Raw genomic sequence first — 11,706 nt, 5'->3', positions numbered from 1 at the left:
CAATGGTTTACCTTCGGTGGTGCACTTCATTAAGTAAGTTAGACAAGTGTATGTCAGTGGGAATTACTTATATATATATAAACAATTATATATATATATATATATATATATATATATATATATATATATATATATATATATATATATATATATAATATATATATATATATATATATATATATATATATATATATATATATATATATATATATATATATATATATATATATATATATATAAAGAGCTTATTTTCAAAACGCGGTAAGCGCCAATTTCAAAAAAACTGCGTTAATTGGATAATTTTGAAGAGAAAGTTAGATACTTTTAAGTCATGTTTGTAACTAATTAATTAGGTTTAATTTTTTTTTTTTAATTTAGGCTCCAAAAATTATTTATTTTCAAAACGCTGTATAATTTTTTTAGTTTATTTTCAATGTGCTGTATATTTTTTTGACCAATCCGTGCTTATATAAAGTTAACTCCACGCAAGCGCAATAGTCATATTTAAATAATAATAATAAAGATGGCTGATTTGGATGGTTTAGATGAAAGTGTTGTGTCAACGTTAAAATCACGAAAAAAAAAAAAAAAAAGGCTCTGCAAGAGAGAAAAATAAGTTATTTAGACATTCAAGCGGAGCAAAAATTCCTACTATATCATGTAATCATGTTTCATGTTACTGCAAAGTGAGTTTTTTTAATTTAATGATCTTCGTAGGTTGAAATTATAATTTAGTTATAAGTTTAAAGTTTTATTATGCACAATGTAAGATTACTTGGTATAATTTGTGTTTATGGCAAAATAATTATTTATTGATTGACTTATTTCAGGCTCGAGATATAACAAAGGATAATTTGCTAAAACATCATACAGAATTCTATAGTATTGCAATCACAAGATGCTACTATACTGTCAATGCTTAATATAATCAGTGTTAAAAGAGTCAGAGTGAAATATAATAATCGAATAAAGTTAAGAAATATGAGTATTGAGTACTTTTTTATGCTGCGAGGGAATTAAAGTACGAGTTTGCCAAGCTTTATTTTGTTCAGTATTGTGTAAGTATAAAATTACTTTACTTTTAATTCAGAAATAGAATGTATATTTTGTTAAAAAAAATTAATGAGTAAAAGTTAATATTTTATTAATTTATTCCAGCCATAAAACCTGATAGAGTTTTAAGAATTGCAAGACACTGGTATAAACATGGAACAACCAGACCTGAAAATAGAGGAGGAGACAGGAAGAAAATAGCTTTTTCTGAAAAGAAAGAAGTTATTAAAAACCATATTGAGTCTTTTAATTGCAGAGCAAGTCATTAAGGAAGAAAAGGTGCTCCAGGACGTAAATATTTGCCCTCTGATTTAAATGTAAAGCGGATGTACGAACTTTTTTTAGATAAAAACAATGCTTATACTGTAGCTACTGTAGGCTACCATTATTATTATGGGGTATTTATGAATCATTTCAATTTGGCTTTTGGATACCCAGCAACAGATACATGCTCTACATGTCAAACATATAAGTTGGCTATGAAAAACCAAAATATTACTGATAACCAAAAAAAATTAAAAACTGCTCTTTTCATTCTTCATCGAAGGAAAGCCAGAAAATTTTATAGTCTTCTCAATGATATTCATCCCAATGAGATCACTATCTGTTTCGACATGATGGAGAACCTTGTACTACCAAAATCATCAATCGGAGAAGCCTACTATTCTAGACAGCTTTATTTTTATGTCCTTGGTGTTGATATTCATAAAGGTGATAAGTCTCAGTCTGTTAACGATAAGTCTCAGTCTGTTAACTAATATTTTCTAAAGATATTTCGCATAAGCATTTTACATGTTTTAAAACTAAATTTTGTTTATTATAAATAATACATGAAGATAAATTGCAGTTCCTACTTGTGGACAGATGAGAGAAACAGAATGAGACCAGTATTTTTTAAAAAAAACCTTATTGTTAAAGTTTAATTTTTAAATTAAGTTTCTAAACATAGCTAATAATAGTGAAAGAAAATATATTTTCATAAAGAAATAAGAATAAAATAATCCAGAAAAACTTTTTTGGCCTTTCTAAGCCATCTTATATGGTAAAATTTCAACGTGAAAAAACGTGATAACTTTTTTTTTGGACGATCCATATTTTTTGAAACTTTAACATTTTCTTAACTGGATAGTGCCTAAAAGATAGTGGGAATCATTTTTTCATTTTTACGAAATTTTTTTTGTACCCGTTGTGCGACGAGTTAATAAAAGCCTCAGAAAAAATTGGTCAGTTGTAAGTCCGTGCGTCCTCGAAGAATTATATTGACGCCATTTATTTTAAGTACGTTTAAATGTGCGCTCGCATTCAAAATGTCAACATTGCAAAATAAAAAGTAAACATTTGTTAATGCCATGTGACATTTTGGCAATAAGTTTTATGGCGTTTAGAACGTCTTAAGTTCTTGTTCTTACAACTGAGTACAGTGGTTAGTAATGTTCTTTTATGTCATGTAATGTGTTAAAAATAACTACCATCGTATTCAAAATGGAATGGAGTAATTGTTACAAAAAGTGCAATAGTTATATTTAATGTTTAATCTTCCAAGTGTTTTAGGTACTATTTATATATGTTTTTATTTTAATCTTTATCGTGTGATTGTATTTTTTAAAATTTGATAAAATTGTTGAAACAGTTTATCGTAACTCACTTTTCAAAAAAATAAAAAAGATATATAGCACATGAGGGGTTGAAACTGTGTATTCATACTGTAATTAAGCAGTATGTGTTCATACTGTAATATATTCATACTGTAATTCATATTGCATTCATGTAGTTGCATTGGAAATAAAAGTTTAATAAACTTAATAAAAAGTCTAACTTTTTGAAAAAAAAAGTTAAACTTTTTATTATTAAAAAATATACGGTCAAGACAAGTTTGGTTTTATCACCAAGTCCACTTCCTATCTCTTTTTTTTTAATACTAGGTATGACAAAAAAAAAAAGAAAATGATTAATGTAATATAAAAAAACAAATATGAATGTATGAAAATACATTCATATTTATTTATACTCAGTAAATGTAATCATATTGAGTATGAATACATACATATCATTTATATAATATAGTAACTCTCATTTTTTCTTTTTTTAAACTATTATTTTTGTTATAAAGTATACATACAACACAGATAAAAAATAACAATCATTTATTCATATTTATATCATATTACAAAGTAATTTGATAACACATATTATCTTATCATAATACAAAGTAATATGATAAGAAAGTATGTGTGCTTGTCATTTTTTAGATATGTATTTGCTTGACACAGTTCCAAGATTTGACTCAAGCAGATTTAAAATAACTCAAACAGCTTTAGAAAAGAAATTTATCTTTCTTTGTTTTTTGCTTATCTAATCTTGATAACTTAGTAACAGCCCTTAGTTTGTATTAATTATTTTCACCTTATTAAATAAGGTCTTTTGTTTGTTTGTGTAACATTTTATTTATTAAGTTTAAGATGTATTTAAAAAAAATCATTTTATTTACCTTATTTTAAAGTTTTTTACTCTTTAAAATAAATATTATAAGTCACAATCAAGTGGTTGCTATAGTTAACCAATTTTTTAATTTAAAAATAGTTTTTGTTATTGTATTTTTTATTTAATAAGTTGTTTATGAGTAATAGTTTCCATTGTTTAGTTTTTTCTGTTTAGTAGATTATAATTTTGTAACGTAAATATTTTGAAAGATATCCATTAAACATAATTGTATAATCAATCTTTGTATGTTAGTAAATTATAGTGTTGACAGATAGAATACTAGAAAAGCGTGATTTAAAAAATTACTACAGCTAGAATTTTTTAATTCTATTATTTTTGTTTGTTGGGTGTGAGCGAAAACTTCATTAAATAAAGAAGTTTTTAAGAAAACTTCTTTGAAACTTCTTAAAAACTTTTCTCTTAAGAAGTTTTTAAGAAAACTTTTTAAAAATAAAGTTGTCTTGTAAAATCAAAATGTAAAAATAGTGTTTAAAATAGTGTTTAAAAATAGTATTTATATTGCATACAAAATATTTATTTAAAAAAAAATTTAATTAATTAAATTAAATTAATAATAACAAATAAGAAATAAAAGTTTAGAGTTAGCACATTTAAAACATAAAAATTTTGATTTGAAAAAAAAGTTAAAATAAAACTTTAAAGAATGCTTTTACTTCTTTTTGTTTTTATAAAATTTGTAATTTGTAATATAAGTGATTTTATAATTTACTTTTTATTATGCCTATCAAATTTTAAAAATTTAGGTATTTTTGGTATAATAAGTATTGATCAAGTGACTCTGGTTTTTAAACTATGAAGTAACTTATTTCATTTACAATTTTCGCAAAAAGGAGATTTTGTCCTTTATCAAACTATATGCTAGCAAGTTCACCTACTTTTTAAATATGTTTATATACTATTTTTTAAATATGTTCTTAAAAAAGAAAGATGATCTAATTTATTAATATAATTAAATCTATTTAGATGATCTAACATAAAACCTAACTTAAAAATTATAACAGTATTCTATATAAAGATAAATAAGAGCTTTTTAAAGGATGGAATTTGAAATAGGAATAAAAGAACAGAGACAAAAAAAAGTAAACTTAAAGATAAAATTCAGAAAAGAAAAGTAAACTTCATGATAAGCTGTTGCTATTTGTTGTATTACGGCTAGCTAATCAAAAAGTTATGGTTTTATATCAAGACTAGATTATATAGTTTTATCATCAGCAAATAAAACTAATTTTATCAGTAAAATTGACAAGAAGGTATTAATAAAATTTGAAAACTTTAAGTTTGAAAAAGATCTCACTTCTGTTACAGCATTGTGCTCTCAGTGGTTGGTGAACTTTAATTCAGATAAAAAGTCATGACATTCAAGACTGTTGCTACCTGTTGTATAATGGCTAACTTATTAAAATGTTTTTGATATGGTTTTATATTATAACTGGAATATATATTTTTATAATTATGCAACAATATATTAAGATAAAATAGTTGTATCTTTAGCTAATAAAACTAATTTGGAGCAGTTAGAGAAGAAAGGTTAAAAAAGTTTTAAAACTTAAGTTTGGCACGACTAATCTAAAAACAAATGATGAATGATTATGGTCAAGTATGGCTCTATTACAAGTTAATCAAATAAATCTCACTTCACCTATTCCATTTAATGCAGATTAGAGCATTTTTGTTATTTTAGTTATCAAATCATCAGTACAATGACAGTATCAAAATATTTATTACATTAGAAATTTGTTAAATTTCGACGAATTTGTTAAATTTACAAACATGATTAGAGCAGGGGATCTAGATTACAACCATGGTTTGAGCAAGGTGTCTAACTAAAATGCTAGTAAGATTATTAAAGTTTATGACTTTTCTCATAATGAACTTATGAATATTTAAAATTTAACTTGCTATATTTTATATTTTATGTTAATATAAATTAATTAAGGAAACATGCTGTAAGTTATTTTATTTTCACTGTTTTTAGATCTATTTTTTTGTCTATATTTAACTTTCAACTTGGTATAGACATAAATTTGTGTACGAAAGCACTTTATAAAAAAAAGTTATTTTGTAAAAATGATTTAAGACCAATTTTTTTTGTATATTTTATTTTCAACTTAGATAATATATGAGATAAAATGATACGAGAAGTTTAGTGTGTACAAAAGCACTTTTTTGCATGATTCTGGAATCCCTCATAAGCATTTAATACTGGTAAATAAAATCTCAACGAAAAGTTAACCATAAAAACAAAGTTTTTGATATATGACTATATATAATACTTATTCAACAGATCATTATGTACATAGAGTAGTTTAACAACATATACTAAAGGTAAAAAAGTAAAACAACATATTCTAAAAGTAACTAAAACAGCAATTTTAAAAGTAATTAAGACTACTATCTAATTAGTAATTAAGTAACTACTATCTACCTTACTATAGGCCTTTTTCATCTTACTATTGGCCTGTATATATTAACTTTATATATTTTCTTGGTAGAAGTATATTTCTTATCTATTTATAATTTTGTTGTATTGATTATTTTAAGGTTTCTACGATAAAATGGGAAATGGTCTATTTAGCAGCTCAGTTGAAAAAAAAGGTATGCTTTTTTTAGTTGATTTTTTTATTTGTTTAATAATTTTATTTTGAAACTTAAAATTATAAATCGGCAAACGTTATAACAACATCTGAAAACGTTAAACATTATAAATCCTGAAAATCAGTCATTATTATTAAAACAGTTCTATTCAGGAGAAGGGGTGGACATGGCTAGTTGCATTTCTTTTTACTCTTTGAGCTCTGCAGTTTAAGTAGATATTTATCATAAATAAAACCAAGAAACCTTTTGATTGTGAAACCTTATAGTGTTATAAACTCTTATTGTTTAATGTACAACACTCCCAATGTTATATTTTTTTTTGAATAGTTTGGCACTGAATGTCCATATGTTATATTTATCTTTGAGATAGTTTGGCACCGAATGTCCATATCTTTTATAAAGTGCATCCATTTCAAAGTTGGTATTAGTGTTGTTATATAAAAAGAATCTAAAGTTTTACTTTTAATGATTTTATGTTTAAATGATGTATGTATGTATGTATGTATGTATGTATGTATGTATGTATGTATGTATGTATGTATGTATGTATGTATGTATGTATGTATGTATGTATGTATGTATGTATGTATGTATGTATGTATGTATGTATGTATGTATGTATGTATGTATGTATGTATGTATGTATGTATTTATGTATGTATGTATGTATGTATGTATGTATGTATGTATGTATGTATGTATGTACAGTCGCGATCAAAAGTTTGGAGCATTGCATAAAAAAACACAGTTTTCATTAAGTTCTTCATTTATTTTATCAAAATATATTAGTAACTATTTCAATTGTCAAAAATAATATCTATGAAACATTAGTTAATGAATTGAATATTTGATATTAATACTTGGTATGATGTCCTTTAGCGTTTAAACAATTAGCTAAGCAGGTAGGCATAGAGTGAATTAGCTTTCTTAAATATTCAGAAGTCATAAGTTGAGTCCATACCTGCCTAATTTTTTCTTGCAAATCATCCAAAGATAAGGGTCTTAGTTTCTGAACTTCGTTTTTAAGATGACTTTAGCAGTATTCAATGGGATTGAGGTCGGGTGTGTTACCAGGCCAGGGGCAAATAATCTCAATCCCATTCTCACGCAACCAACTGCTCACAAGCTGTGACAGGGTGCTCCGTCACGCTGAAACTTGTGGGCATTTGTGATGTTCGTGAATATTTTAAGTTTTTCTTTAAGTATTTCAAGTAAATATTGCAGTTTATTGTGGTGTTAGAAGGCATAAACCATAAACCACCACTTTGATTTACTGTAATGGCAACCTATATCATGATTTTAGGGCAATGTTTTACTGTAGAAAGCAAATACTGGGAGTTGTATCGTTGGCTAGGCGGGCGTCTAACGCTTGTAGATCGACAACCAAACTGTTCGATTAGTGATTCATAACTAAAAATTACATCTTCCGCTGACCAGTGCTTGTATTTTTGACAGAAGGCGATTCGGTCTCTAATACTTTTTTGAGAAAGGCAAGGTTTTTTGCCGGAACATGGCTATTTAAGTTAAATTGTTTGCACAAACGTCTTCTAAGTGTCACAACACTTATTGCAACACCAGTTGGGAATATCTCAGATAAAATTTCAGATGCACTGGCAAACGGATGTGCTTTTGTATAACGATGAATGCAATTATCTGCCCTTTGAGTAGTCACCTTAGGTCGTCCAGTTCTAGCTTTACTTTTAAAATTACCAGTTTCTTGATATCGCTTTAATGTTTTTATAATGCAGCTATGTGTTACGTTTAAACGTGCAGCAATAGAAGTCATGGTCAATCCTTGTTTACGTAGAATAACAATCTGAGCACGTTTTTGTGTTGTTAATTCATTAGTTTTTCCCATAATTATTATATTATTTTTTGCTAAAATAACAACAAGCTATGACTAAAACAAATTTAGAGGTTTAAAACATAACATTTTGCATGTATATAATAATAATACTCAAAATTTTCAATGTAAATAAATATTTTTAAACAAATATTTCAAATTTCCTGCAAATTTTTAAAATGTTCCAAACTTTTGATCGCGACTGTATGTAATAGTTCATCTAATACTGGTAGATTACTGGTTATACCAGTAATCCGATACCGGATTACTGGTATAACCAGGCTTTTTTAGTACCAGTAATGAGCCAACACAATACCAGTATTTCCATATTGTGTTAACTCAAATAATATAATGAAAAAATATATGTTCAGGGCTTGTGTAGGATCACTTTCTTAACGTAAAACACAAAATGGAATATTTAAAACTTCAAGGTGCGAATAGCAACTTTCATTCAGCTTGTAATGAGAATTTAAAATCACGCTTGCTCATGAGTTTGGGAAGAAGGAAATGATAAGTTGTTTGATTGATTTTTTATAAAAGTTTATTGATAAAATTTTTTAAAGATTTAAAAACTTGTTTAATTTAAAAGTAAAACTCTTTCATCCTTCTATTAACAAAGCAGGGTGTAAACATTTTTGCGCATGATTTTTACTTTTATTTGTTTTTACATTTAGAAGCCAATACTTATAGCGATATGCATATTATTATGATTTTCTTAGAGAATAACAAAAAATTTTTTTTAAATTTAAGGCTATCTGAATATCTAAATATGTTTGTATCATTTTATTTTGTGTGTGTGTGTGTGTGTGTGTGTGTGTGTGTGTGTGTGTGTGTGTGTGTGTGTGTTAAAGAGATCCCTTAGTGACGAGACAAGTTGTGTTCATAACATTAGAAAATAAGTTGAAAGTTAATTAAACTTTCCAAAACAAAATGTTGAATAAGATAATAACAAATGACTTCTTCTTTCAATTTTTAATGCCATTTTGTTTCTTGGAAAGGAAAGTTCCGGCTCTTTGACTATTTTTATTTTTTAAATGTGTTTACTTAAGTTTGTTAATTTTTATATTGCTATAGATATTGTTTTCAAAGTTTTGAATCTTAACATTTTTAATGCATAATAGTTATTACCAATTATGACTTAATTATCTAATAAATTAATCTGTTGATCAATTTTTTAAATTCCTTTTAAAATCCTTTTTATATACCCATAAACACCAATTTTTTTTTTGTTTTTTGTTTTTTTAAATTTATTTGCCTATTTTTTTTTTTTTTTAATGCATTCAAAATTAAAATTTCTTATATTTAGTGTCTAGAAATGATTTGGCTTCTGATGAATTTATTTCAAAATGTTGTGGTGAAGTAAGCTATAATATTGGAAGTGATTGGTTGCGATGGGGAAGACACCTAGGTCTAAGTGATTCAGATCTTGATAACATTGGATTTGATAACAAAAATTGTTATGAGAAAGCTGATAATGTTTTGAAAAAGTGGAAGCCAAAAAATGGAAATCTTTCATGGGAGCAATTAAAAAAAGAGTTGATGGATTTTGGCCGTTTAGATATTGTGAATAAAATTGAAACAAAATTTGGAGGTAACAATAAGCCCCATCAGTACTTTTAGAATAAATCAGCCAAGAAAACTTTTTCAACCAAAGAAATCTAAACTGACGACCAGAATCTTTTGGAAAAATATAATTTTTTCAGGTATAAACATATTTTTAGTTAATAGAAAAACTTGATTGTCAGATAAAAATTCAACCTTTTGTTTAAAGAAAGCAACATCATTTTACTCAAAAGATTGCACAGAATTTGGTACTTCTAAAGGTGGTAAAATAGTGTTTGGAGGGCATACAATAATATAAATTAATAATTTTTGTTATGTTATTTTAAATATGTTTAATTTAAAGTTTACATTTAAATTATTTTGTTTTAGAAATGTGATAAAATGTTTAAATTAACAAAATTAAAAAAATATTTTTTTATCACTTTTTTTAAAGAATTATTTTATTACAAAAGTTTCACAAATTTATTGTTTTATATATCATTTAAATTTAATATTAATTTATAATATTTTTAAATAAAATATAATCTATGTAATAAAAACAAAAAATTAAAAAATTATTTTTATTGAATCATTAAAATAAAAAAAATTATATGAATGATTATGTAGAATATTAATTATAATTTTGATTATTATTTTAATTATTTGTTTTTTTATTTAAATTTAATTTTACTTTAGATCGTATAAAAAAGTAAAGATTATTGTGATTTTGAGTAAAGGTTATCGTGATTTATTCGTTAAATAATTTTATGAAAGTCAATCATCATTTACTAATGAAATAAAACCAATTGGTAATAAATAATGGTTTTATTAGAATTGTTTGTAGTGGATTTGGATTCCGACTCACGATGAAAAAGCTGCTTATGAAACTACCTGGAAAAGTTATTTCGTAAATCATTACTCTGCAAATCTGGAAAAAAATGTTAATGAAAATATTTTAAATGATGAAAAAAAAAACTATTAATATAATGCTTAACAAATGTTCACTTTGTCATCTTTTATAGTCCAATAATCGAAGAATGGAAACCGAAAGAAGTGTTGTGGATATGGATCTCATGTTATTTAATAACAAAAAAATATTTTGAAAAAATTTATTTTCGTGAAATAATCTTTGCGAAGAATTAGATCTTCAACTTCACAACGACATGGATTTTATTAAAGAAATTTAAGTAAACAAGTTTTGTAACTCAAGATCGAGTTGCAACAATTACCAGCAACTATTACTTTATTAGGTTGATCTGTATTGCATGCTGTATGACACATTCAAGAGCAAGCGCTACTCCAAATGAAGAAAAATCATTCTCTTTTTCATTTCAAGTTTTGTTTTTACAATTAAAAACCCAAATATCCTTTAAAGCATTTCCATTATTATCAAACCTTTCATATACTAACAAATGATTATTGCTGATAGGGGCCATGGCATGCCATAGTCAAACCTGTGGTTTTTGTGAAAAAATATTAATTTTAGTCCTCTCATAGGTTCGCAAATCTAAAGTAAATAAATCATTTTGTTGTTCTTCTTGAACCGTCAGCTGATTAATTAACCTTGATAACTAAGCTGTGACAAAGCAGCTGCAGCTCGAGGCGATTGTAGGTTACCAATACAACTGGGCTCTTTCTGTCTAATTCAAATCATATTTATTATTTATTGTTTTATTGAAAGACCGACATAACTATCCATATAATTCAAGATGTTTTATTAAATCAATTATTCATGTTATTTAATCACATTTAATTATAAATTTGCAGAAACTAAAATTTACAAACGCGTGCATTTACGTGTTTCTTATTTTTATAATGTTATGAATTGTTAACAACCTCGAAAAAAATACTTTATTTTTAAAAACCAAAAGCCTAACGGGTGATGCGTAAGTTATAGGACAAATCCTAATTTCATTATTTAAGCATAATAATTAGTTTTGTGGTTATATGCGTAGGCATAAACGTTCTATAAAATATAAACTTTATTATTTGAAACACAATTATTTAAAATGAGGTTAAATGCAGCTGAACGAGAATCTTTTCGAAAGCAACTAAAAATGTTTTTTGTAAATAAACCTAATAATAAAAAAAAAAAAAAAAATCGTAAATCATTTTGAAAAGGAAGGATTTGCTCGAAGTACAATATATAATAACCTAAAAAGACTTGAAAC

The 11,706-nt window shown here is 25.6% G+C and overlaps 1 protein-coding gene across 2 annotated transcripts; it reads left to right on the top strand.

Annotated features, from left to right (window-relative positions):
- The first annotated feature begins 2,432 nt into the window (after window positions 1-2,432).
- Window positions 2,433-11,348, top strand: LOC136075042 (uncharacterized). 2 transcript variants are annotated; one of them, XM_065787265.1, is made up of 5 exons: window positions 2,433-2,604; window positions 6,097-6,150; window positions 9,300-9,696; window positions 10,232-10,475; window positions 10,558-11,348. In XM_065787265.1, the coding sequence occupies exons 1-3, from the start codon at window positions 2,580-2,582 to the stop codon at window positions 9,611-9,613; spliced, it is 393 nt and encodes a 130-aa protein (XP_065643337.1). In that variant the 5' UTR covers window positions 2,433-2,579; the 3' UTR covers window positions 9,614-9,696; window positions 10,232-10,475; window positions 10,558-11,348. The 2 variants fall into 2 exon arrangements, with proteins under 2 accessions (XP_065643337.1, XP_065643336.1); XM_065787264.1 differs by having other exon boundaries at window positions 10,232-11,348.
- The last annotated feature ends 358 nt before the right edge of the window (window positions 11,349-11,706 follow it).

Source organism: Hydra vulgaris, chromosome 01 (genome assembly GCF_038396675.1).
Source record: "Hydra vulgaris chromosome 01, alternate assembly HydraT2T_AEP".
Classification (NCBI taxonomy): Eukaryota; Metazoa; Cnidaria; class Hydrozoa; order Anthoathecata; family Hydridae; genus Hydra; species Hydra vulgaris.
The sequence above is the reverse complement of the archived record's forward strand: the minus strand, read 5'-3'. Positions and strand labels throughout refer to the sequence as shown.